Source organism: Panthera uncia, assembly GCF_023721935.1.
Source record: "Panthera uncia isolate 11264 chromosome B3 unlocalized genomic scaffold, Puncia_PCG_1.0 HiC_scaffold_2, whole genome shotgun sequence".
NCBI lineage: Eukaryota > Metazoa > Chordata > Mammalia > Carnivora > Felidae > Panthera > Panthera uncia.
The window spans coordinates 1,735,352-1,763,223 of record NW_026057583.1 but is presented as its reverse complement, the minus strand read 5'-3'; the positions used below and the strand labels follow the sequence as shown (position 1 = coordinate 1,763,223).

At 43.8% G+C, this 27,872-nt stretch overlaps 1 protein-coding gene across 8 annotated transcripts in view; it reads left to right on the top strand.

Moving 5' to 3' along the window:
• Positions 1-27,872, top strand: part of IQGAP1 (IQ motif containing GTPase activating protein 1) — a 224,954-nt gene that overhangs the window by 55,469 nt on the left and 141,613 nt on the right. For all 8 annotated transcript variants that reach the window (XR_007454151.1, XR_007454149.1, XR_007454150.1 and 5 more), the window contains exons 14-26: positions 11-135; positions 1,747-1,910; positions 13,692-13,782; positions 13,970-14,137; positions 14,857-14,999; positions 19,693-19,863; positions 20,556-20,639; positions 20,734-20,805; positions 20,900-20,969; positions 21,344-21,552; positions 23,021-23,176; positions 23,401-23,564; positions 24,771-24,995. Coding sequence is in view for 5 of the 8 variants with exons in the window: in XM_049614186.1 (XP_049470143.1) it covers positions 11-135; positions 1,747-1,910; positions 13,692-13,782; positions 13,970-14,137; positions 14,857-14,999; positions 19,693-19,863; positions 20,556-20,639; positions 20,734-20,805; positions 20,900-20,969; positions 21,344-21,552; positions 23,021-23,176; positions 23,401-23,564; positions 24,771-24,995 (1,842 nt within the window). In the remaining 3 variants the exon portion in view is untranslated. The remainder of the gene's footprint in view (positions 1-10; positions 136-1,746; positions 1,911-13,691; positions 13,783-13,969; positions 14,138-14,856; positions 15,000-19,692; positions 19,864-20,555; positions 20,640-20,733; positions 20,806-20,899; positions 20,970-21,343; positions 21,553-23,020; positions 23,177-23,400; positions 23,565-24,770; positions 24,996-27,872) is intronic.

Sequence of the window (27,872 nt, the reverse complement as noted above, 5' to 3'; positions counted from 1 at the left end):
AATGGGGCAGGTATCTCGATGAGCTGATGAAACTGAAAACTCAGGCACATGCAGAAAATAATGGGTTTATTACATGGAATGACATTCAGGCTTGTGTGGACCATGTGAATCTGGTGGTGCAGGAGGAACATGAGAGTGAGTAATCTATTTAATTATCCCCTCAAATAATGACACAATTAAAGATGGTGTGATTCCATGACCTGATTCTGAACACTAGTCCTAGAAAGATTTTTGGAAATTGGGGGGGTGTGTGTGTGTGTGCGTGTGCGTGCGTGTGTGTATCTCAAAAAGCTAAGGTTAGATGTTGTTTTCAAAACCTCAGGCAACTGCTACAATTAGGTGTGTGTGTAATAAAAACTAAAATATTCAGGACGTCCCTTGAACATGATCTTTTATTTTTAAACGTTTTGTAACAAGTAGTTGTGATGCTAACTAACTACCTGGAGTTAGGTCATCTTGCACGGGTGCAGGGCACAGTCCTCCTTAAGACTCCTCTCATTTCAGACACCAGTCACAAACTCTAAGGAGTTCCCAGGTCACCACGCTTCTGAACAACTGGCTATAAATTCAGAGGTTCCCTCAATCTCCCCCCGCAGGTTCAATAATTTGCTAGAGTGCCTTGCAGAACTCAGGGAAAAGCCTACGTTTATGATGATAGTTTTATTATAGAGTATACAAATCAGAAGTGGTCAGAAAAGGAGACCTGTAGGGGGATGTCTGGTAGGGTCCCAAATGTGAAGCTTATGTGTCCTTAGGATGTGTGTCACAACCAGGGAGGCTCACCTGAGTGTGGGGTGTCCAGAGTTTTTAAGGGGCTTCGTTACCTGTGGAGGATTGGTTGTTGGCCATGTAACTGAACTCGGTTTCTAGTCTGCCTCCCCTCCCTGGAGATAGGCAGGCTGGGCTGATACCACGATATCACACGGCTCAAAGCCCCAGTATTTTGATCGCGTGCTTGGTCTTGCCGGCATGACCAGCCCCCGTCCTGAGACCATCCAGGGGCCCGCCTGGTTCGCATAGATAGACTCAGGTGTGGTCCTAGAAGCCCAGCAAGAATAACACAGATAATCCTGCCATTTAGGAAATTCCAAGGGGTTCAGAGGCTTCATCTCAGAAACTCGGGTCAAAGGTCAGCCAAATTTTTCTTCTACCACCGAGCCTTTACAGAAGTAGTACAGCTGCCTGAGATACCTAAGGAGTGAATGTTTTTAGTTTTAATTCGTTCAGTTTGTATTTCCTGTAAGAAAAATGCCGTTGGTTAGTGAGAAGAGCCTTGCCTTGGGGTGGGGAGCCCTTGGGTTGGATCTGCCATCGGCCACCTGTTTGCGGTGTGATCTTGAAGAAGAAATCTCTAAGCCTAGTCTTTTCTTACATAAAGATGTTGATCAGGTGACTTTTTAGGATTCTTTGAACTCTGACTTGCTGTGAATCAAAAATGGTTTTGATTACACATTGCAAAGTACTTGAAAGCTAGATTATTAAAGCCAGTTTCATCAAAATTCTCTCAACTTTTCAGGTAGAGCAATTAAAAATAAAACAGAAAGACTTGAGGTTTCAGTGGCAATATGGATACCAGGGAGTTTACTTTAAATGAGACAAATACTAAAAAAAAATTAAATGCTGCTTAATATTATAGGTGTCAAGTTATGATTTGAATCATAATGCTTGGGTGGATTTATGATGACTTAGATTTGTTTAAATAATTTCTTAACTAAAAGAAAATAACCTTTGTCCCTTCATATTTAGGGATTTTAGCCATTGGTTTAATTAACGAAGCCCTGGATGAAGGTGATGCCCAAAAGACTCTGCAGGCCCTGCAGATTCCTGCCGCTAAACTTGAGGGGGTTCTCGCAGAAGTGGCCCAGCATTACCAAGACACGCTGATCAGAGCAAAGAGAGAGAAGGCCCAGGTGAGTGGCACTGAAATTGTTCTTTTCCCTTCAGAGCACTTCATCCCTCATCCCTTCAGAGACAGAGGAAATGTTTCCCTTCATTTCCTCAATGACTGTTTTCTGGCACCTTTGGATTCGGAGCACTGGAGGGACACGAGATGTGACAGTGCATATTTGGGTGTTTTTGTGGTTCTCTATTGTTGGAGACACATCTCTTGTGTCTCTTTAAGTAAATTCTGTGTTGAAATATAATGCCAAAATTGTGTAAGTTATGTAAGTTGCATAAGTATATATGAGAATTAAAAGTGGCATAAGTTTTCAAGAGCATACCTGTGTAATTGGTACTCAGATTATGAAAAGCTTAACGGAACTGTCCACCCCATCCTTTTCTGTCCTTGTCCACTCCCCACTCACCCACCTGCTGGTAACCACTATCCTGATTTTTAATGCCACGGTTGATTTTTGCCTGTATTTGAACTGCCTGTAAGTAGCATTTTATACTCTCTTGTATCTGGTTTCTTTTGCCCAACATAATGTTAGTGAAATTCATCTGTGTAGCTGCAAGTCGTATGAGTTTGTTCATTCTCGTTGTGTGCTATTCCATCACAGGGTTATATATTCATCGTTGGTAAATTTGGGGTTGTTTCCCATTCTTTGGCTATTGCAAATAGTGCTTCTATGAATATTTTAGTACATGTCTCTTGGTAAATATATGTATCATTTCTATTAATTAGGTGTACATTTAGAAGTAGAATGGATGGGTCATAGGGAATACACATAAGCTTTAGTAGATAAATGCCATGTTTTTTATAATGGCTTTTCTGAGATGTAACTCTCATACCATAGATCTCACCATTTCAAAGCGTACATACAATTCAGCGGTTTTTATTCTGTTCACAGAGTTGTGCGACCCTCTCCTCAATCAATTTTAGAAGATTTTTGTCACCCCAGAGAGAAACCTGGCACTCATCAGTCATTTCTCATTTTCCCTTAGTCTCTCCAGCTCGAGGCAACCAGCAGTCTGCTTCTGTTGGTGGATTTGCCTCTTCTGGTCATTTCGTCTACATGGACTCATACAATATGTGGTCCTTTGTGATTGGCTTCTTTCATTTAGCTTGGTTTATCCAAGTTGTAGCATGTGTTGGGAGTACATCATTTCTTTTTACTGTCAAATTATATTCCACTGTATGGCTGTACCACATTGTACTTACCCATTCATCAGCTGATGGACACATAGGTTGTTTCTACTTTATGGCTATTAGGAGCAATGCTGCTATGAACATAAAAGTTTTTGTGGGTGATTATAACACAAACATACCTTTTAAAAAGTTTGTCTTACCTCTCAGCTAGGTTGTTGAGGAAATGGACAAGATTTGTACCTCTTTTTCTCATGTTGCTGAGTAGGAAGTTGCTTTGTATATAGTAGGCCCTCAGATGTTAGTTGCATGATTAAGACATAATTACTTCTGTTTTTCTAATTGTGACGGATCTCCTTTTAGGTTCTTCCTAAGTAATAACAGTTACATAGGGGGGACCACACCTTTCTTTTCTGACTGAGAGGATCCCTACAGTGAGGTCTGGTAGCAAGCAGAAGAACTAAAAGAAAAATCTTTTTTTTTTTTTTTTTTTTTTAATTTAAGTAATCTCTACACCTAATGGGTGTCTCGAACTCACAACCCTGAGATCAAGGGTCTCTCTACTGACAGGGTCAGCCAGGTACCGCCTCCCCCCCGCCACCCCAAGAGAAATTTTTAATTTAGGGGGTCACATTCTTTCTGGGAAACCAAAGGTGGAAAAACAGACCAGAACTTTTGTGTTATTGAGGCTTTTGTATGCTCCCGCCGATGCAGGCTCTGTAAGCGTGGGCTGGGATGAGGGGTCGTGGCTAACACTGTAATGTTGATTGGCCTCCTTTGATTGCATTGTCAAGAGAGTAGTTGGCATTACCATGTCCTAATCATATAAATACAGCAAGTACCAGATTTCACTTAAGAGGCACATCATGGTGCAGAATGTCAGTGATCTGAAACACAAGTCCTATTTTGTAGTCAGGAAACTGAGAAAAAGGGATCGGATCTAATGTGATAATTACTTGGGTGAGAAGCGGTTGTAAATGGCGTTCTCTGTCTTTGGTATTAATTTCGGACCATTTGGACCAGAGCTTCCCAAACTTGGCTGATTGTGAAAACACTTGAAAAGTCATTTTATTTTATTAAAAAAAATTTTTTTTAATGTTTATTTATTTGTGTGAGAGAGAGGGAGACACAGAATCCGAAGCAGGCTCCAGGCTCTGAGCTGTCAGCACAGAGCCTCACACGAATGAACCATGAAATCATGACCTGAGCCAAAGTCGGATGCTTAACCGACTGAGCCACCCAGGTGCCCTGAAAAGTCATTTTAAAAATACAGATTCCTAAGCTTTAACTCTATTCCTGATTCAGAATATCTCACCCGGGGCCTGGCTGCCCTGATTTTGTGAGGGCCAGTGGTGGTGGCGTTTGTTTTTGCTACCATATAAGTCCAGAAGGAATCTTAGATCTGACTGACAGAGGAGTGGGCTTTGAGAGAATGAGCCAGGTCTGGTTCCCTAAAAAAGGAAACCTCTAAAAAAGGAAAGTCACTGGGGCACACAACTTGTACCTGCTCTCACATGCTGTGAGCCTGACTGCTCCTTTTGTTTGGGTCGTGGGAGTTAAAGTTTTAGAGGATGTGACTAGAGTTTGAAGCATTTCCTTTTGCAGGGGAGTAACTTTCAGGATCCATCAAAAGGGGAGGAAGGGGGGTGGAGTTAGGGGAAAATTTGCTTGATAGTGCCAGGCCCAGCTGTGTAGACAAGTATTTGGAGGAATTGGCTTTTTTTAGGCCTCAGCTTAGCAGTTCCTCTGAGCCATTTGTGGGAGTGGTTTTAAAAATAATCATCTGAGTTCTAAAATTAGCGAACAAAAATCTTAATTTAAATTCGGTCTGTAGTTTTCTTGTGATATCTTTGTGTCTGGTTTTGGTATCAGGGTAATACCGGCCTCAAAGAATGAACTGGGAAGTATAACTTCCTCTTCTAGGTTTTAGAAGAGTTTCTAAAGGACTGCTGTGATTGTTCTTTAGACGTTTGGTAGAATTCACCAGCGAAGCCATATGGCCCTATGTTTTTGTTTGTTTGTTTTTGTAGAATGTGTTTCCATGTCTGTGTTTGTTATAGGCCTATTCGGATTTTTTTTCCAGTATTCTTTATTCCTCCTTCCCTTTCTTGTTGCCCTCTGGGAATTCTGTTATGCATATATTGATATTATTAATGGTGTCCACAGGTTTCTGAGGCTTGATTCATTTTTTTCCTCATTCTTTTTTCATAACTGTTCCTTAGACTGGATATTGTTCCTCAGACTGTAAATTTAAATTGACCTATCTTCGGGCGCCTGGGTGGATGCCCAAATGGTTAAGCATTTGACTCTCGGTTTTAGCTCACGTCATGATTTCATGGTTCGTGGGTTTGAACCCTGAGCTGGGCTCTGTGTTGACAGCGCAGAGCCTGCTGGGGGTTCGTTCTCTCTCTCTCTCTCTCTCTCTCTCTCTCAAAATAAATAAAATAAATAAACTTTAAAATAAATACACAAACAGACCTGTCATCTTCAAGTTCATTGACTCTTTGTTTTGCGTGCTCAAATCTGCTGAGTCCCTCCAGTAAATTTTTCATCTCAGTTATTGTACTTTTCAACTCCAGAATTTCATTTTTAAAAAAATAATTTGTTTCTTTATTGCTATTCTCTGGTAAGATACTGTTCTTATACTTTAAGTTTTTTAGACATGGTTTCCTTTAATTTTTTGAACATATTTAAAATAGATAATTTAAGTCTGTTTGCTTTTTTCCCCTGTTTGAACCATGCTTTCCTGTTTCTTTCTTTTTTTCACTTTGGTAGTTTCATAGAATTTTCTTTTTTTCTTGTTACTCCCTTTTTAAATTTTAATTCCAGTATAATTATATTATATTATATTATATTATATTATATTATATTATATTAGTTTCAGGTATATGATACAATGATTCAACAGTTCTGTACATTACTCAGTGCTCATCATGGTAAGTGTACTCTTTAATCCCCATCACCTATTTCATCCATGCCCTTCACCCATCTCCCCTCTGGTCACCATCTGGTGTAGTTAAGAGTCTTTTTTTCTTTTTATTCATTTGTTTTGTTTCTTAAATTCCACATATGAGTGAAATCATATGGTATTTGTCTTTCTCTGAGTGACTTACTTCACTTAGCATAATACTCTTTAGCTCTATCGATGTCATTGCATACGGCAAGATTTCATTTTTTTAAAAAATTTTTTTAATCTTTATTTATTTTTGAGAGAAAGAGAGAGAGTGAGAGAGCAAGCAGGGAAGCAACAGAGAGAGGAGAGACAGGATCCGAAGCAGGCTCCAGGCTCTAAGCTATTAGTACAGAGCCTGATGCGGGACTCGAACTCATGATCTGCAAGTTCATGATCTGAGCCAAAGTCGGATGTGCAACCAATTGAGCCACCCAGGTGCCCCAGTTTCATTCTTTTTTGTGTGTGTGTGTGTGATTTTTAAAAATTTATTTTTGAGACAGAGACAGAGCATGAGCAGGGGAGGGGCACAGAGGGAGGGAGACACAGAATCTGAAGCAGGCTCCAGGCTCTGAGCTGTCAGCGCAGAGCCCGACACGGGGCTGAACTCATAGACCGTGAGATCATGACCTGAGCCAAAGTCAGACGCTTAACCGACTGAGCCACCCAGGCGCCCCCCCTCTCCCCACCGATTTCATTCTTTTTTATAGCTGAGTAGTATTCCATTGTATGAGAATACCACATCTTCTGTATCCATTCATCTATTGATGGGCAGTTAGGCTGCTTCCATTATTTGGCTATTGTAAATAATGCTGCTAGAAACATAAGGGTGCATATATCTTTTCAAATTAGTGTTTTTTGTATTCTTTGGATAAATACCCAGTAGTTGGAATTATTGGATCATATGGTAGTTGTATTTTTAATTTTTTTTTTTTCAAGCAAAACATCTCACATCTTTATTACTGAACCACCCTACTTGTGCAGAAGCAAAGTAACAGAAGAATCATTTCCTGGATAAAACATGTCTATTGTTCAGGTAGTAATGATGCTGATAGAGTGACAGGATATGAGCAGCATAAATATGTATGCCATCTCATGTGAAATTCCTTACAGACCCAGCTTAGTTCTTCTCCAGTGCCTCCTCTTGGAGTTGTACCTGATTTTATTACCAGTTTTCATCCATCCTGGAAAAATGGGGAATGGAACGATTCTGCATTTGTCTCTTGGCCAGGAATTGCTTTATCCTGAGAGTCTTTGAGAAGACATGGTGAGGAACTGCACATACCATGATGGTGGAGAAAAGGAGAGAGCTATTTCTAATTTTTGAGGAACCCCCATACTCCTTTCCACAGTGGCTGTATCAGTGTGCACTCCCACCAACAGTGCACAAGGGTTCCTTTTTTTTCCATATCCTTGCCAACACTTGTTGTTTCTTGTGCTTTTGATTTTAACCATTCTGACAGGTGTGAGGTGATACCTTATTTTGGTTTTGATTTGCATTGCCCTGATGATTAGTGATATTGAACATCTTTTCATGTGTCGGCCATCTGTATGTCTTTGGGGAAATGTGTCTTCCTGTCTTCTGCCCATTTTTAATTGGATTGTTTTTTGGGTGTTGAGTTGTATAAGTTGTTTACATATTTTGGATACTAATCCTTTATCAGATATGTCATTTGCAAATATCTTCTTCCATTCAGTCGGTTGCCTTTTAGTTTTGTTGATCATTTCCTCTGCTGTGCATAAGCTTTTTATTTTGATGTAGTCCCTTGCCTGTTGTTTCCCTTGCCTCAGGAGCCATATCTAGAAAAATGTTGGCTATGGCCAGCCCCTGTCAGAGAAATTACCGCCTGGGCTCTCTTATAGGATTTTTGTGGTTTCAGGTCTCACATTTAGGTTCTTAATCCATTTTGAGTTTACTTTTGTGGATGGTGTAAGAAAGTGGTCCAGTTTCGTTCTTTTGCATGTAGCTGTCCCAATTTTCCCATCAGCATTTGTTGAAGAGACTTTTTCCCATTGCATATTCTTGCCTCCTTTATTGAAGATTATTGACCGTGTAATCGTGGGTTTATTCCTGGACTGTCTATTCTGCTCCATTGATCCAAGTGTCTTTTTTGTGCTAGTACCATACAGTTTTGATTGCAACAGCTTTGTAGTATAACTTGAAATCTGGGTTTGTGATACCTCCAGTTTGGTTTTTCTTTTTTAAGGTTGCTTTGGGTATTCAGCATCTTTTATGGTTCCATACAAATTTTAGGATTATATTAGTTCTGTGAAAAATGTTGTTGGTATTTTGATGAGGATTGCGTTAAATCTGTAGGTTGCTTTGGGTAGTATGGACATTTTGACAATATTAATTCTTCCAATCCATGAGCATGGAATGTCTTTCCATTTGTGTCATCTTCAATTTCTTTCATCGGTGGTTTTTGAGTTTTCAGAATTCAGGTCTTTTATCTCTTTGGTTAAGTTTATTCCCAGGTATTTTATTATTTTTGGGGCAATTGTAAATGGGATTGTTTCCTTAATTTCTCTTTCTGCTACCTCATTATTAGTGTATAGAAACCCAATGGATTTCTCTATGTTGATCTTGTATCCTGTGATGTTACTGAATTCATTTATCAGTTCCAGCAGTGTTTTGGTGGAGACTTCAGGGTTTTCAATATATGATACCATGTCATCTGCAAATAGTGAAAGTTTTACTTTTTCCATATCAATTTGGATGCCTTTTATTTCTTTCTCTTTCTCATTGCTGTGGTTAGGACTTCAGTACTATGTTGAATAACAGTGGTGAGAGTGGACATCCTTGTCTTGTTCCTGACCTTAGGGGGAAAGCTCTCAGTTTTTCACCATTGACTATGATGTTAGCTGTGAGTTCTTCATATATGGCCTTTATTATGTTGACACATGTTCCCTCTAAACTTACTTTTTTTTTTTTAACAGTATGTATTTTTAAGTTTTTATTTATTTTTGAAAGAGAGATGGAAAGATTCATTCCCAGCATGAATGGGGAAGGGGTAGAGAGAGATAGGGACAGAGGATCTGAAGCGGGCTCTGCTCTGAGCCCGATATGGTGCTCGAACTCCTAAACCATGAGATCATAACCTGAGCCACAGTCAGATCCTTAACCAACTGAGCCACCCAGGCACCCCCCTCTCAACCTACTTTGTTGAGGATTTTTATCATGAATGGATGTTGTACTTTGTCAAATCTTGCTTTCTTGTTTCTTTGCATGTCTTGTAATTTTTTTGTTGAAAACTGGACATTTTATAATGGGGCAACTCTGGAAATCAGAGTCTATCCCTTCCTCAAGGTTTATTGTTGTCTTTTGTTAATGTTGTCTGTTTAGTGACTTTCAATCCTGTTGCGTCATATGTGGCCACTGAAGTCTCTGCTTAATTAGCTAGAAGTCATCTAATGGTTAGATAGAGTATTTTTTTTTTTTTAAGTTTATTTATTTTGAGAGAGAGAGAGGGACAGAGAGTGAGGGACAGAGAGAATCCCAAGCAAGCTCCACACTGTCACCACAGAGCCTTACGTGGGGCTCAAACTCACAAACTGTGAGATCATGACCTGAGCCAAAATCAAGAGTCAGACGCTCCACTGACTAAGCCACCCAGGGGCCCATAGGCAGAGTATTTTTAAATGCCTAGAACCAATAAAGCTCCCAGCTTTTGCTGAGGGCCAGTGTGCATGTTGGGGTGCATCTTCGACACTCAGCCAGGTACTTTGCAATTCTGTCTTACCCTTCACTTCATGCTTGCCCAAAACTTCAAGGTTGGCCAGAGGTGAGCCCTTACAGCCTTATCGGATCTTTTCTGAGCATGTGCACAACTCACAGATGTATTATGGCCTTCTGGATTCCCATCTCAGGAGTATGTCAGAGGCTTCCAAAGCTCTCTGTGGACATCTCGTTCTCAAATTTTCCTTTTTAAGCTTTTTGGTTAGCTTACTGTTTGCCTTAATTTTCATCCACTGCTCTAGACATTTGTGATGTTAAACAAGTGCCTCTTACTGTTTTTGATAAATGCCCCTGGAGAAAAGGCTGTTTGCACAGGGCATGCTCTAAGTCAGTTCAGATGAAGACAGCCTTGCTTGGTCTTCTAGGGATCTACCTACCAGGTCAGCTAGTGACAGTTCTCTGGGAATAGAAGGGGCTCTGAGGGAGGTGTGTGTGTGTGTGGTGGGGGGAGACAGATGGAAATGGGGCCATTTGAAATGCCACAAAGCTCACAGTTGTTAATGAAATTCAGCGGTTATTCTTGAATAAACTGATTACTGCAAGCATTTGGTCAATTTACGTAGTTTTGAAAAAGTTGCCTCTGATGATTTTTGCCAGTGTTTTTGTTGCTTTTATGTAGGAGAGGATTTTCAGAAGTCCTTACTGTACTATTTTCACTGATGGTCACTTCTCTCTTCATTTAAATTTAGTGTTTTTGGAATACTTGTTAAAGTAGATTCCTAGTCATTGGGTAGTAATATCTGCATGCTAAGACATGGACATCAGGGAGTCTCCAGGGCTCCTTTTGTAATTACAGGTGTGAATGACTTGTGACTCTCTGCTCTGCTCCCCCCGCTACGGTGTGTGTACATACATACGTGCACGTGGCTAAAAATCAGCTGTGTGCACCAGCGCGACTGTACCAGTTGTTGGAATATTGAGATACTTTTGTTCGGTCCGCTGCTGCTGCCCTGACAATGTGTGCCACCCCCGGTTCTTGCTCTTTCCCTGGACTTTGGCTGTGCAGCAACTAAAGGATTAATAGCCAGTCCAGCGGGCCATAGGACTGCTCTTCGGATTGTTGAGTGCTTGTGTTGCATTGTTGATGCGTGTGTTGTATAGATGCATGTATGTGTGTGTTGACGTGTGTATGTATATGTATGGTGTAGTTTGTGTGTGTGTGTATGTGGCATGGTTTGCATGTATGATGGTAAGTAATATCTCAATGTTTTTTAATATTAAATTAATATTCGTTAATAATTTAATAATATTTTATTTGTCGTCACACATGCAAATCATGCCCCATTTAACAGGAGAGACTTAAGGGGTAAGAAGTGCCCTATGGAGGTGTGTGAGTTTGTGCTGTGCACACACACACAGAATGGCCACTCTTTGCCCCTTCTCCCTTTCCTTTCCCCATATTTACCTACAATCATTGCCCACTCTTTTTGGTTCTTATTTCTGGTTTCTGTCTCTTTACCTCTTCTGAATGCAGCCAGTGTGCAAGTGGCAGCCTTGTTAAGGGGCAGAATTTCAGTGTATTTTATGTAGCATTTTCACATTAAGTCTTTTATCTCGGTATTCTCCACGGTATCTAGCTTAGAGTTTTAACTCTCTGCTCAATGATTTGTGTCAATCTTGGATGGTCTCTTTAGAGTGTGTGGGGGCATCTGGGTTTTTTGTCATCTTATTTGATCTGATTGGAGCTGAGAGAACCTGTCCTTTCCTTACACTGGTAAGGACCTGTCCTTTCCTTACACTGGGATGAGGTGGTGTGTGTCTCTTTCCTCCTTCAGTCTGGTGACGGCCATTCCTACACCATCTTTCCCTGCCACACCCAACACACCCATCTGTTCCCTTCTCTCGCTTCCGCTTCCGCTGCTCTCGCCCGCCTGCTTCTTAGGGGAGCATGCATGTGTGTGTTTTGATTGTTTTGCCTCAGTCTGCCTGGGGCAGAGAAGGCACAACTCAGAATGGTCAGAATTCTTGGTAAGCTGGGCCTTTCTCTGAATGCAGGGGACATTGTGCCAAACCTCCCAGCTCTGTGTACAGTAGATTTCTGCTCAGGGGTATCTGATGTGCGATTAACCTAAAAGTGAACCAAAAAGGGCCTGGTTCTGTGGGAATACTTTTGTTTTTATGTGCGACGACTTTCAGGCTGCCTCTTCTGGAGATTACGCCTCCAGCCCTCTAGTGTGTGATTTCTCAGTTTACGTTGTCACAGACCTGGAGCTGACTCACCATATTGTCTCCCGTTGAAACTATTGCTTAGCATTTCCAGTATTTATTGATACGATTTTAGGGGGATCGGGTGCGGCCGTTTTGTTTTCAGTACCAGAAAGTGACTAGTGGTAGGAACGTACTAACTTCTGAAGCTCTTAGGTGATATGTTCATGCATTCTATTTGTCCGTGTACTCATTTCCTTTCCCCAGTGTCAGTTTCTTAAAATTGGGACAGCGCCTCTTAAGATTCTAAGCCCAGCATTTACCTTAATTTGCTTAAATGACCTTTCTTCCTAAAACTCTGCATTTGAAAGGAATACATCACAGCTTTCAACGTCCCATGGCTTCCTTTGGCTTTCTCCTGTCACCAAGGTGCTTTGGCCACTGCCTCGCTCTGCTGATTGAAACATTGTGTTTCTCTCCACAATAATGTGGGAGGAAAGGGAAGCTTCCTCTGAGGTTTTGCTAGACTGTTGGGCCTCCTGAGGACACTGAAAAGGTCTGCTTTGCCCTGCTTCATCTGGCAGCGTAATTGTAGTTCCTGCTCCCGGTTGTCTCATTGGTGCCTTGGCAGGTTATATGTACACCAAGCACTTAGAATGGAGTTTTGATCTGCTATTTACCCCAAATGCTATTAGCTCAAGCCTGAGAAACAGTTAATTTTATTGGATCTGCCAGGATCACCTCAAACATGACTCTTTCAGCCTGGCCACTTCAAAACCTGAGGTGTCTTGCCTTTTCTGGAGAAGACTGCTGTATTAATCTTCAGTATTGGTGCTTTCTATTAAGACTTTTGGAGACATTAACAAACAGAGGACCCTCACTGTTGGGAGACGGTTGAAACTTCTGTAACCTCAGTATGACCACTGAAATCTAAGTTGGTATCAGAGGTTTCCAGTTCTGACTCTGACACTGACACAGGTGGATATGGTAGAATCTGTCCCCTCACAGCAGTGAGTACCTGGGGCTAATCCCTAGTGACGTGCCCAAGTCACAGAGTGTTAGCCAGATTCTTGGAAATTAGAAGATACCGGAGGACGTTTCTGCCAACCCCAGTCTGTTTGACATGTCTTTCAGCGCAAACGATTGCCAATAAGCTACTTAAAAAAAATGTCTAAGACTTACTTAGAAAGAGGGAAGCAAGCCACTGGTTTTATTTCCTATCAATCCCCAGTATTCAACCTGGACTGCACTGTGGACCAGTGAGACTTTTGTTGGCCATGCTGAGCAAACTAATCACTGTTTATTATGTTTCTGTGTGGAAATGTGTTTTTAAGTTTCCAACAACTGACGTAACATTCAAGGTTTAGAATATAAGCTGGGGATAAGTTTAGATTGCCTGTAATGACTCCTGGCTTTACCTGTGGTGAAGTCTGGCAATCTTAAAAACAGCAGTCATAGAGAATATTAACTCCCTTTCAATATTGATGTCAAAGGGGCCTTCTAAAAAAGTACCACATGTTCCTATTCGTGCCGTGGCCCTCGTCGCACTAACGAAGTCCCAGGTCCCTTCCCAGTTTGGTCCTTTGCCGCTCCTAGCTGCTCGTGACTTCCTGAGCCACTTGCATCCATGTTCATGTGATCCGTCCCCTGCATCTGAGGCGTGTCTCATAAGCTTTGACCAGGTTTCGATGCCCAGCCTCTTCCAGTTGGCCGTTCGATGTGTCTTGTATGTTTGGAACTTCTTCTGCCTCTAATTGAGTCTCAGAAGTCCTCTTGATCTCTTGTACCCTAATGTCATGACTCTGATATTGTTTTGCTTTAATGGTGTGTAGGAAACCCAGGATGAGTCAGCGGTGTTATGGTTGGATGAGATTCAAGGTGGAATCTGGCAGTCCAACAAAGACACCCAGGAAGCACAGAGGTGTACGTATGGGTGTTTTATTTCTGTTCGGGGGGGGGGGGGGGGGGGGGGGGGGGTAGTGCGGTGTCCCCTATCCCAGTCTTCCAGCTTGATAGCTGGAGTGGGGCAGGGGATAGTCTGCCATGGTGACACAGTGTGTGCATTTAGACACTTCTGAACTATTCTCGTGACCCTTCTCTTCTGGGATAGTTGCCCTCGGAATCTATGCCATCAATGAGGCGGTGGACAGTGGTGATGTGGGCAAAACACTGAGCGCCCTTCGTTCCCCTGATGTCGGCTTGTATGGAGTCATCCCTGAGTGTGGTGACACTTACCAGAGTGACCTTGCTGAGGCCAAGAAGAAAAAACTGGCAGCAGGTGAGTTATTGGGAAAGAAATCTGTGCCCTGAAAGGAAGAGCTCGAATCTCTGGGCGCAGCTGTAGGGAAAGGTGTCTTAGTCCAGAAGCTTGGAAGGTAGGCTTGTTTTAAAGTCCCTGAGGAGGTAATGGCTCTATTTAAAAAACAAAAAAACACCCCCTCCCCTGCAAAGGCAGCTGTGTTAAAAAGGTCAGTTTCTGAAAAGGCAAGCAAGAAGGATCAAAATATTTGACTAGTTGTCTTTCATAGGGTGTCATTAGTTCTGATTACCTAATCCAATAGATGCTAGTTAAAAGTAGTTAATCTTCAGAAGGAGGGGGAATAAAGGTAAGATTTTTCATCCCATTGCATGGCCTTTTTTTTTTATTATTAACTGGAGAGGCTGAATGGTTGCAAATCTTTTTATCAGATTAGTTTTCTGACGTGCCAAGTTCTTACATGCAGGCTTTAGAAGGAATAAAGTTAGTCAAGGTTAGTTCCACAATTGGACTTCATACTTTCTTTTTATGACGTTGAAATGAGTGAGCTGAGACATTACAAAGCCATCATTTTGGAGGGACTCAGGATGCCCCTTTACTCTTAGAGATATAAGAAACAGGGTTTTGGAATGGTTCTATTTAGACTGTTAATGCAGCCAGAATAACCCTGCTGTTTTAGACATAGGAGTGTGGGAAGTGTGGCTCTGGGTTTTTTTTATCTTTCCTTTATTTTCTGTCAGGAGATAACAACAGCAAATGGGTGAAGCATTGGGTGAAGGGTGGATACTATTACTACCACAACCTGGAGACCCAGGAAGGAGGATGGGAGGAACCTGCAGACTTCGTGCAGAACTCAATGCAGCTTTCTCGGGAGGAGATCCAGGTAGGTCACATTTCTTCCCAAGAGAAGAAGCTGAGAGAATGTGTTCTAGAGCGAATATTAGTGAGGAAGATGGGGCCTGTGGTTAGAAGCCCTAGACTGAAATTAAGGCTGTGGAATGAACTATTTGGAGTAGTTTTTTTTTTTTTTTCCTAGTGGTTGGGAATGACTAAAGGCCTAAATTAGTAAGACCTCTGAATTGTAGAATTAAGGCAGATAAATTGTGTGCTCACTAAAGAAAACTTGGATGATCAGGGGGAAAAAAAATGAATAGTTGCTCTGACTCCTCATTAAATGCAGTAAATTTTTTTTATTATTAAAAAACATTTTTTTTTTAATGTTTATTTTTGAGAAAGAGAGAGCATGAGCAGGAGAGGAGCATAGAGAGAGGGAGATGTGGAATCTGAAGCAGGCTCCAGGCTCTGAGCTGTCAGCACAGAGCCTGACGCAGGATTCGAGCTCAAGAATTGCGAGATCATGACCTGAGCCAAAATTGGAGTTTAACTGACTGAGCCATCCAGGCACTCCGTCTACTTCTAGTTTTTAAAGTGAGCCAATGGGGCGCCTGGGTGGCTCAGTCGGTTGAGCGTCTGGCCTTGGCTCGGGTCATGATCTCACGGTTCATGGGTTTGAGCCCCTCATCGGGCTCTGTGCTGGCAGCTCAGAGCCTGGAGCCTGCTTTGGGTTCTGTGCCTCCCTCTCTCTCTGCCCCTCCCCTGCTCATGCTCTGTCTCTCTCTCAAAAATAAATAAACATTAAAAGTTATTAAAGTGAGCCGCTAAGTTTGTGGTGCTTGTGTGTAGGAGCCACGTATCTTGTCCTTGATGAGCTGTTGAGCACTTGTGACGTTACTTGGTTCTGAGCTCACGCTCATTAAATTGGAATTGTCTAACGAACATTAGAGAGGACAAGGTATTGAAGGGAGATGTTCTGAGCTCCTATAGGTCATAGTTAGACATATTTTCCCCCCTCCTTATTTGATTATTTTCTTTTACAGATTTAATTTTTTTTTTTTTTTTTTAAATAATCTCTACCCCAAACATGGGGCTCGAATTCACAATCTCAAAATCAAGAGTCAGACGCTGTACTGACTGAGCCAGCCAGGCACCCTGATACACTTATTAACAGGCACAAAGATTCCTGGAGAGAGAGGATGGTAAAGGCCATCTGTTTCTGTTGGGCAGTATTTCCCAGGTCCTGTGTAGAATAACTAGTACATCTCCATGTGTAAAAAGCGAAATGGTCCTGTTATTCAGAACGCCTGTCAGAAGGATGAGTTTCTGTCTTGTGTTTGAAGGTCTCCTCTTACCTCCCTGATGTTTGACCTTTTCTGTTAATGATTTCACCGTGATGGAATGCAATGAAAGCCCTTGAACTCTGTGTCAAGTGGGATATAAAGTTGTATCAGAGACTGTCCCTTCTGATGTTCCCAGTGTGTGCACCCAGCTGGGAACTGAGTACTGACTGCAGGGGGAGGCAGACGGACGCGGATGCTCTAGAAACAGTAACATAGAGGCTACGTAAAGAAGCAGTTAATTGTGCTCTGGACAAAGAAGGCACAGATCACACTTCAGCGGGTACGGAAAAGAGGAAAGGACTGTGTGGGGAGAGGCATCGAGGACCGGAGGAACATGGGCCATTTTACAGGAGAATGAGTGGTCCTCGTCCCGTTAAGCAGCCTGTGGCCAGGGTGGGGGTGCAGGTCAGGTCAAGTTTCAAAGCCCTAACGTGTTGTGTTAAGGAGGCCAGACTGCATCTTAACTTTTTTTGAGTCATGTGCCTTTGATTATTATATATATTGTTGTTATATATATATAATCATATTACATATGATTATATTGTATTATCATTAACCTCCACAGAGACACGCCTATGTAGTGTTTTGTAGATGGACCTAACTAGAATTTTAAACCAGGAGGGATGTTGCTTCACTTTAGTGCATGACCTAGCCTCCCTAAAAAAACCCCAAAAACATAGTGACCATCAAATTGGATTCTCGCACTCTCCATTTCAGTGAATCTGGTTTCTTTTCTAAAGCTTACTGTTCATCCTGTCCCTGATTTCATTCTCCCCGTTCCTCACACACCTTGTACTCCTTCTCCTCTCTCAGTTCTGATTATTCTAACATGTAACCTGGATCTGTGCTTTTCTGAATTCAGTGTGTGTGAGTGAGAGAGGGAGAGACGGGCGGGAATTCCCCAGGGATCTTGGGTAAAGTGGAGACCGATTCTGTTGGTGTGAGATGAGGCCTAGGAATCTGCATTTCTGACCAACTCCCAGTGATGCTGATGCCGTCGGTCCAGGGGTATGCTCCTAAGTAGGAGCCCGCATACATAATCGTGGCGTTTTCACTGTAAAACAAAACAAAACAAAACAAAACAAAACCACAATATTTTTAAAGCCTATGGAATATTCCTGATTTGGCCTTAACTATAAATTTTTCATGTTTCTTCTTGCTGAATGCCTTCCGACTGAAGGTCATTCTGCCTCTCGCTAATTCATTCTCCATTACCATTCACTTATTTGCTCACAGCAATACGGTTTCCTGTCCAGCTTTTACTTTAGTAAAAGCTTTAGAGCATATCGATAACCTTTTCATTGCCGAGTTCAGTTAGGAGCTGTCCTCGTATTTGACCTCTTACTCCGTTCTCTTCCTTGAACTCACAACCCCCTGGGCTTCTGCACTACACTCTGTTCTGCTTCTCCCACTTCTGAGGGCCCGTCTTCATCTCCCTTGCTGCTGCCTTTTCTGTCCCTCCACTTGAATCACATCCGAATTCCACTGGCTTCCTTCTCTTGGTCTGCGTGTTCTTCCTCGATGGCCTCATTCGAGCCCGTGGCTCCAGCTCTCTCCATTGTGCTTGTGAACCCCAGGTCTTGTACTTCCAACTGCAGTCCTCACCGCCTGCTCTACCTTTCCGTTTCCAATCCAGAAGTCCAGCAGACGCCTCTAACATAGTCCCACAGCAAAACAGGCTGAAATGGTAAATAAAGGTATATTTTAGGGGTACCGGGCTGGCTCAGTTGGAAGAGTGTGTGACTCTTGATCTCCGGGTTGTGCGTTTGAGCCCTGCGTTGGGTGTAGAGGTTACTTAAAAATAAAAAAGTCTTTAATGTTTATGTGTAAAAATTTTTTTGAGAGAGAGGAAGAATGAGCAGGGGAGGCACAGAGAAGAGGGGGACAGAGGATCCACAGTGGGCTCTGTGCTGACAGCAGACAGCCTGATGCAGGGCTTGAACTCATGAACCATGAAATCGTGACCTGAGCCAAAGTCAGACCTCAACCGACAGAGCCACTCGCGTGCCCCCAAAATAAAAAATCTTTTAAAAAAAACCAAAAACCAAAAAGTGTTTTTTTTTCTCACATAAAATAATTCTGGAGTCAGGTAGTCCAGCAAAGGTGTGGCGGCTCCAGGATGCCATCTGTTCCCAGGGTCTGTCTTTCTCCTCTGTCATTCTCAGCACGTGGTTTCCGCTCTCAAGGACCCTGTCATCTGGAACGATGGCTTGGAGCTCCAGCCATCCAGTTACCAGTTCAGGCAGGAAGTAGGAAGGGAGAGAGAGCAAAAAAGGCCTGATGCCAGCTGTCCATCTGTCTCTCTTTTTTTTAATGTTTATTTTTGAGAGAGCGAGCGAGCACAAGCAGGGGAGGGGCAGAGAGAGAGGGAGACTCAGAATCCGAAGCAGGCTCCAGGCTCCGAGCCGTCAGCACAGAGCCCAACGCGGGGCTCCAGCTCACGGACTGCCAGGTCATGACCTGAGCCGAAGTTAGACGCTTAACTGGCTGAGCCATCGAGGTGCCCCTCTCTGTCTCTTTCTTAAGGAACTTTTCCAAAGGTCTTCACAGACTGCTGCTAACACCACATGCACCGCCTACACCCCCAGCTCGTGTAGTCTTTTAGCTGCACATGTTGTTGGCCAGAGAAAACATGCCAAGGCTCTAAGATCAAGGAGAAGGGGAACGTGGATTAGGCAGGTCACCAGGTGTCCTCATCGTTCCTGCTGCTGCTGCTGCCCCCACTCAGAGCCGGGCCACCTCTCACTTGCATCGCAGCAGCAGTGTCCTCAGTCACCCGCTCACGCGGCCCTGCCAGCTCCTCTGATAACAGTGCCGCTTGTCTAAAAATAAGTCTGATGGGGGCACCAGGCTGGCCCAGTCGGAAGAGCACGCGGCTCTTTATCTGGGGGTCATGAATTGGAGCCCCACATTGGGTGTAGAGTTTACTGAAATAAATATTTTTTACCAGTCTGATGGCTTTATTCCTCTTTTGAAAGTTTGCTGGTTCTCTACTCATGGTCACAGTCCATACACTCCAGGCTACCTTTCTAGACCATTTGCAATCCGGGCATTCCCCTGGTGTCCTTCCTCTGCTCTGGCATTCCAGGGGCCGCTGGGACTTGGTACCCAGCCCTGTGTTAGCACCTGCACTCCGTACTCTTGTTAGCAAGCACAGTTCCCGGCAGTCAGTGCCGGGTGGGTGAGTGAGTGAAGGAGATCACATAGGAGGAAGCAATATCATATGTTTGTGACTTTTATTTTTTGGATGGGAGAACAACTCGGCCTTTCGTTCCCACTGCCACTTAAAGATCTAGGACAGACTTAGAAAGCCGTGAGGGTTGGCGTGTACGCTGTGGATGAGAGTTTGTGTCCATTTTCTCCTATGTATGTCTTCCCCTGTGACCAAATGTTTTTCAGAGCTCCATCTCTGGGGTGACTGCTGCATACAACCGAGAACAGCTTTGGCTAGCCAACGAAGGCTTGATCACCAAGCTGCAGGCTTGTTGCCGCGGGTACTTGGTTCGACAGGAATTCCGATCCAGGATGAATTTCCTGAAGAAACAAATCCCTGCCATCACCTGCATTCAGGTATCCCAGTGTCTGTTATACAGATGGCAAGTGGGCTTCTAGAGCAGGGGTAATGAGTGGTCCGCTCTTGAGATCAAGTGGGCTTTTTGCCCCCTGTGACCTCTTCTTGGTCTCTCCCTTTTTTGACAAGTATTTTCTCTTTGTTACTGCTACAGTCAGAACGGTCGGAGCGTGCGGGGTGGTTTTAGGGGTGAGCGGTCCAGTCCAAAAGCCATTCTTGGGCACCTCATTATCTTCTAACACTGTTCCTTTGTGTGAGATTTGAGTATTGAGGGAAACAGCTGTGGTATTACTACAGTGACAGGGCAGCATGGTGTCCTGGGAAGAATTCGGAATTACGAGTTAAGGCCCCAGCATTTCCGGTAGTGGTGAACCCTAAGTTCATTTCCTTGTCCGTAGATGGGAATACTAAAACTTCTCTTCCTCACCTGGTTTGTTGTAAAGAGCCAGTATGGGGACCTGTGGGGGTGTCCTTAAAAGGTGTGAAGTGCTGCACTAACGTTAGGAGTGTGGAAGTTAGCGTGCTGTCCCGGCGGAGGCACGACCCACGCCCTCATTCCCCAGCACTGGAGGGCGTGGGCCTGTTGAAAGCTTCATCATGAATCGCACATGGGTAATCTGTCAAGGTGAGATTTTAACATCCTCTGATCCTCGGGAAGTAATATGTCAACTGTAGTGTTTGATGGTTTCAGTCGCAGTGGAGGGGATACAAGCAGAAGAAGGCGTACCAAGATCGCTTAGCTTACCTGCGTGCCCACAAAGATGAAGTTGTAAAGGTATGGTAGTCCGACAGGGATTCTCAGTGTGGGGCATGAGTGATATGTGTTGAGAAGAAGGACTGTTCTCATTTCCAGGATCCCTTTTCCACAGATTCAGTCCCTGGCAAGGATGCACCAGGCCAGAAAGCGCTATAGAGATCGCCTGCAGTATTTCCAAGACCACGTGAGTACCCTCGGTGTGAGGACCGATAGAATTAGTTTTGCCGTATCGTTGGTGGACAAGCGAACAAAGGAATTTCTTCTTCTTTGTTCCTTAGATAAATGACATTATCAAAATCCAGGCTTTTATTCGGGCAAACAAAGCTCGTGATGACTACAAGACTCTCAGTGAGTAACTGTGCTCAGCAGACAAGAGTTGAGGCAGTGGTTGAGAGCCATCGGGTTCTGGGTATTCTCCGCGGATCTCTTTTCTGGTCTTACAGGCAAGGCTTGGGGGTGGGGTGCTGCTTGTGACGTAAGCCCCTTTGCTAACCCCGTGGCTTGATGTTTTGTTGCTTGCTGTGTCAGCCTCTGTCATGGCGTAGCGGTAGCATGACCAAGAACACTGTACTTGCTGACTGTCCTTGCACATCTCACAAATAAACAAATGACTTAAGTGTGAATAGAGTTATTTTTTCCAAACAATGCTGACATTTCCTCAAGATTTAGAACTTTTGCTGGTAAATCTCTCCCGTGTCTGACACATATTTTCTTTCTGTCAGTCAATGCTGAGGATCCTCCTATGATTGTGGTCCGAAAATTTGTGCACCTGCTTGACCAAAGTGACCAGGATTTCCAGGAGGAGCTCGATCTGATGAAGATGCGAGAAGAGGTCATTACCCTCATTCGTTCTAACCAGCAGCTGGAGAATGACCTCAATCTCATGGATATCAAAATCGGGCTGCTCGTGAAGAATAAAATCACACTGCAGGTAGGCCCAGCGCCATCCGTGGCCTTGCCCCCCCCTGCCTCCCTGATTCTGACCTGCAGAGGGGTGGGCGCTGGCTTTCTTCTCAGCTAACGCCATACATTCTTTAAAGTTACATGAGAAATGAAATAATTCTTTAGCAGAATTTAAATAGAGAAAAGAAGATAAAAACCATCCCGTGATTCCACCACCCAGTAATCATTTTGTATCCTACATTTTCACTTAATATTAGAGCATAAGGTGCTTCCCATGTGATAAGTAGTCATAAATAATTTTTTAATGTTTATTTAAAATAAATTTTTTAATGTTTATTTTTGTGGGAGAGAGAGAGACAGACAGAGGGAGAGAGTGTGAGTGGGGGAGGGGCAGAGAGCCAGAGACACAGAATCTGAAACAGGCTCCAGGATCTGAGCTGTCAGCACAGAGCCCGACATGGGGCTCGAACTCAAGAACTGTGAGATCATGACCTGAGCCAAAGTTAGACGGTTAACCAACTGAGCCACCTGGGTGCCCTTAAAATGTTTTATTTTTGAGAGAGAGGGAGAGAGCGAGTGAAGGAGTGGCAATGAGTGAGGGGGGCAGAGGAGCCAAAGTGGGCTCTGTGCTGACAGCAGCAAGCCCAGTGTGGGGCACAAACTCACAAACTGTGAGATCATGACCTAAGTCAAAGTCAGATGCTCAACCAACTGAGCCACCCAAGCGCCCCATCATAAATATTTTTAATGGCAACAGCTATTTGACATTTAGGTTGTTTTTCTAGTTTGTAGTACAGATAACCTTACAGTTAATGTCTCCGTGAATACGTAGCTTTTATGGTACTTAATGCTTTCCTTTAAGATAGATTCCCAGAGGGGCGCCTGGGTGGCTCAGTCGGTTAAGCATCCGACTTCAGCTCAGGTCATGATCTTATGGCTCATGGGTTTGAGTCCCAGGTTGGGCTCTGTGTGACAGCTCAGAGCCTGAAGCCTGCTTTTGATTCTGTCTCCCCTTCTCTCGCTGTCCCCCCACCCCCCGCCCCAGCTCATGTTCTGTTTCCCTCTCCTTCAAAATTAAAAATAAACATTAAAAAAAAAAAAAAAATTCTCAGATGTTGGGTTACCTGAGCCATAAAAATACCCACTGGCTCAGGTTCTTTTCTTTTCTTTTCTTTTCTTTTCTTTTCTTTTCTTTTCTTTTCTTTTCTTTTCTTTTCTTTTCTAAGATTTTAAGTAATCTCCACACCCAACATGGGGTTTGAACTCACGACCCCAAGAACAAGAGTCACAGGCTCTACTGACTGAGCCTGCCAGGTGCCCCTATGGTGTAGGTTAATAGGGAGGTGGAGGTAGGAGTAGATTGACTGGTGTGATGAAAGCAGGGTACAGTGTCGTGATTCTGAAATAGTTGATGGCGTCTGCCAATGCAGCAGACCTTCCTGCAAGTGTTTTGGGTGCTTTAGTTTTTTGATTTACATGTATGTTTTTGTTTACAGGATGTGGTTTCCCACAGTAAAAAACTTACTAAAAAAAATAAAGAACAGTTATCTGATATGATGATGCTAAATAAGCAGAAAGGAGGTCTCAAGGCTTTGAGCAAGGAGAAGAGAGAGAAACTGGAAGCTTATCAACATCTGTTTTATTTATTACAGGTGAGTGGTTCCTGGAGTTGGTATTGTAGGCTTTGGCTTCCTTTCCCACAAGAAAACCTTAGCCATAAATCTCAGAGTATTTCTCATTTCCACTGAGGGGTGAGCAAAGGGCTGTCTTCTTTGTTTTTTATGCACACTCTAAACCTTTAAGTTTAAAAGAACATGAATATTTGTGTCAGCCTTTATATTATCTAGAGATTACTTATCTCTTGGTTTTATTTCAGACCAACCCCACCTATTTGGCGAAGCTGATCTTTCAGATGCCCCAGAATAAGTCCACCAAGTTCATGGACTCTGTAATCTTCACCCTGTACAACTATGCGTCCAACCAGCGAGAGGAGTACCTGCTCTTACGGCTCTTTAAGACAGCCCTCCAGGAGGAGATCAAGTATGAACAGACTGCTGCTGGGCATGGAACCCTGTCCCACTGCCATCCACACTCATACTTTGGGATTCAGGCTTCCCCGTACCTTTTCTTTAAATTTTTTTTTTTTCAACGTTTTTTTTAATTTTATTTTTGGGACAGAGAGAGACAGAGCATGAACTGGGGAGGGGCAGAGAGAGAGGGAGACACAGAATCGGAAACAGGCTCCAGGCTCCGAGCCATCAGCCCAGAGCCTGACGCGGGGCTCGAACTCACAGACCGCGAGATCGTGACCTGGCTGAAGTCGGACGCTTAACCGACTGCGCCACCCAGGCGCCCCCAGGCTTCCCCGTACCTTTGCTTTGAACTCAGTTAACATTATGATCTGTGTGAAATACTCCAGAGAAGCTCCCCCCGACCCCCGCTTTTTTTTAAAGTTTATTTTGAGAAAGAAAGAGTGTGAGCAGAAGGGCAGAGAGAGAGAGGGAGAGAGGATCCCAAGCAGGCTCCGCGCTGTCAGCACAGAGCCTGATGTAGAGTTTCAACTCACAAACCATGAGATCATGACCTGAGCCGAAACCAAGAGTAAGAGGCAGATGCTTAACCAACAGAGCCACCCAGGCGCCTCGAGAAGGTTCTACTTTTTAAGTCACTAATATAAAGTGTTGCTGCTTTGAGGAAGTGGTAGAATAAGAGATTTGCTAAAGCGATTTTAGGAAGATTCTATATTAAAAAAAATTTTTTTTAATGTTTATTTTTGAGAGAGAGAAACAGTGCAAGTGGGGAAGGGGCAGACAGAGAGGGAGACACAGAATCCCACGTAGGCTCCAGGCTCTGAGCTGTCAGCATGGAGCCCAATGTGGGGCTCAAACCCATGAACCATGAGATCATGACCTGAGCCGAAGTCGGATGCTCAACTGACTGAGCCACCTGGGCACCCTGGATGATTCTATATTAAGATATGATTTTTTAAAAGCTGATCCGAACATGAAGATTTCACATTTTTATCTAAAAAAGTACCCGTTCATGTTCCCATGATTGAGTTTGCAAGCAGCAGGCTGTCCTGGGTTTAGGTCAGTGTCGGTAAATGTTTCTAGAGAAAGAGCACATACCTCTTTCCTTCCAACTATTTCTTTTTCTAGGAGATGGGGTCTCTAAGTAGGAACCCGATCTTTACATTGATAAAGTCTGTGATTATTTTAAAATGAATTTGCATTTGATGTTTTATAGGTCAAAAGTAGATCAGATTCAGGAGATCGTGACAGGAAATCCTACAGTTATTAAGATGGTTGTGAGTTTCAACAGAGGTGCCCGGGGCCAGAACGCCCTACGACAGATCTTGGCCCCTGTTGTGAAGGAGATTATGGATGACAAATCTCTCAACATCAAAACTGACCCTGTGGATATATACAAATCTTGGGTTAATCAGATGGAGTCTCAGACAGGAGAGGCAAGGTATGGTAACCATAACACCTTTTTCTTTTGTTTCCATTATTTTGTTTTTTTAAGCAGCTAACTTCTGATTTATAAACTGATAATTATTCAAGTAGTTTTTCCCTAGAAACTTCTTAAAATGTTGACCTCATAATTGATTCACTTATTTGGCAAATATTTACTGAGTGCTTGCTATGTGCCAGGCACTGTGTTAGACATACACACAATAATGAATGAAACAGGCAAGCTCTCTGCCCTCTGTTCATTGTTATTGTGTGGGAGAGACAGGTACATAGAAATGAAATCACAAATTGAGAATTTTACGTTACATTCAGCTATAATGGAGGGTACAAGACAGAGCTAACTTGGGTAGAGTGGTTGGGGAAAGCCTCTCTGAGAAGGTGAAATTTCACTTAGCTGAGGCCTAAAGGTTAAGATCGTGTCAGTCTTGCCGAGAGCTGGCTGCAGAGTATTCACGTCTGAACGCTCTGAGGTGGAAGGAGCTTGGGGGTCTGGGACCTGAAGGGACACTGGCCGGACTAGAGATGCAGTCAGATGGGACGCCTTATCTGAGGGAGATCGGTGGGTCTGGTTAAAGTGGGGGAGCTTGGCGTGGGGCTGCCTTGGAGTACTGGGAGTGGGCTGGATTAGCTACATCGACGTAACTCAGGGGACTTCTCTGCTGGGGCAGTAGTTTGACCACCAACAGCAATGCCTCCAAAGAAAGGTGTGCCAGTAGAATGTGGGTAATGCTGGAAAAGTACAGTTCACAGAGGCAGCATGTTTCTGGTTTTATCTGGTTTGGGTGAGCAGTTTGGTCCAGGGTGGTTCTTCCCGGTGGTCGTGGAGTCAGGTTAGATCGTGTGCAAAGATCTCTGGAGCTTAGGAGGAGTGGCTGTCTGTATCCTCGCTATCCGGAGTGTGGTCTGTGGACCAGAAACCGGAAAGCACCTATGGCTCTCTCTCAGCACACTGTTTAGTTCAGCTGGTGTTTTTCCTAGCCAGACTTCCTCAGTGAGGGGAGCAGTGTGTCGATTATATCCTGGCCCAGGCTCCTTCCCTTCTTGGACTGATTTGTACACTGGCACCAGCTCGCACTTTGAATGGTGCTGCTCGGTATGCCACTACTTTCCAGGGACCTGGCCCCCAGGCAGAGAGGAAGGTGCACTCTGGATAGAGAACCGAACGCTTTGCTGACTCCGAGAAAGGGCTTATCCCCTATTGGGATCATTTGGCACCTGATCTGTGTCTCAGTACTGTGCCAGTCTGTCACCAGGAGGCAAGTTATTGCTGGGTGTGATGAAAAGTCCATTTGTGTTTGACCCTGTGCACCTGAGGCTCAAATCTTGGAATGTGGTTGGCCGACCGTAGGACTGGACTGGGAAGCTTTGCCTGCCACTCAGGCCACCCCTAGAGGACAGCCCCGTGGACACTGGCTTGGGGGTACTGAGCTACCCCTTCTCACAGTGCAGGAGGCAGTCCATTTCAGGTCAGAGCTCCACGAGGCATGTCTGAGGGTTTTTCCCTTGTGAGTACCTGGGAGAAACTGGTGTCTTACTTTGTTTTTCCAAAAATGGAAATTGATTCCGACATATTTTTGTGCTGCTGCTAACTGGGGGGTATAAAGGTGCAGTGGGAGCCCGTCCTGTCTGCAGGTCTCATGGATCCTTGAGCTTCGGCCAAATACGTAGCAGGCTGGGACCTTGCCCCTCTTGGGAGTGTTCGCCTCTGAAATCTCAGAAATTTAATATTCTCTTCTCTGCCCACACTCATTGTGTTGAGCACCTTTATTCCGTTTGCTCATTACTACGTTTTATAAATGTCATCTGCACATAAAGTTACAAATTTTACTGATATAAAAGATGTATAGAACATATAATTTACTAATAATAAAACCTACGATACTCATATAAATTCCACATAGCCAGTTTCAAACACAATGTTTTTTATTGATTTTTTGCTCAATTCTTTTGTTGGTAGTCTATTTATATTTGTAATTCAGCCACAATTTGACAAATGGTGTTGTATCCCTATATGCTTGTATCTGTTTGTTATTGCTCCTGTGACAAATTACCACAAACCTAGTGGCTTAAAATGACAGAAATGTATTCATTCCCTAGCGGTTCTGGAGACCAGAAATCCAAAATCCATATCTGTGGGCTGAAAGCAGGGCGTCGGCAGGGGTGTGCTCCCCCTGGCCGCTCTAGTGGGAAATCCGTTTCCTGTCTCTTCAGTTTCCAGTGGCTGTTGCCATCCTTGACTTGTGGCCGGACGGATCGCTGTGGTCTACCCCTGCGGTCACGTGGCCTCCTCTTCTGTGTGTACCAAATCTGCCCCTGCCTCTCTCTTGTTAGGACACTTGCGATTGGATATAGACCACCCATATAATCCAGGACAATCATTACTACTCTTTGACCTCACTGACGGCACCGGAACCTTGACTCTCACATTTCATTCTTTTGTCTTTTAGCCCCTCCTGTCCTTCCCAGTTAAGCCTAGCACGTCTATTTTCCTGCCGCTTTGTTCAGACTCAGTGCCCTCCCCTGAGGGATCTTGTCAGCTCCTCAGGCTCCAGTTCTATATGTAACTGTCACTTCCTTCACCAGTACCTAGGACGTCACCAGGTGCCACTGGTTGTGTCTTCCTAGTGTCTCTCATATCTGTTCCCTTGGTCTGCACTGCTGCCTCCTTGCTCATGACCTCATGATTTCTTGATCAGGCTGTGGCACTAACCCATCTCTTTCATCAGTGACTGTCCATCTTTAATTCATTCTTCACGGTGGGTCGGAGAAATCTTCCTCAAATTCAGATCGCCTGTCTTTCAATGGCCCTCGGTGACTTCTAGGAAAGTGCAGACCTCTTAGTGTTACGTATATTATGTACAGCGCCCTCCACAAC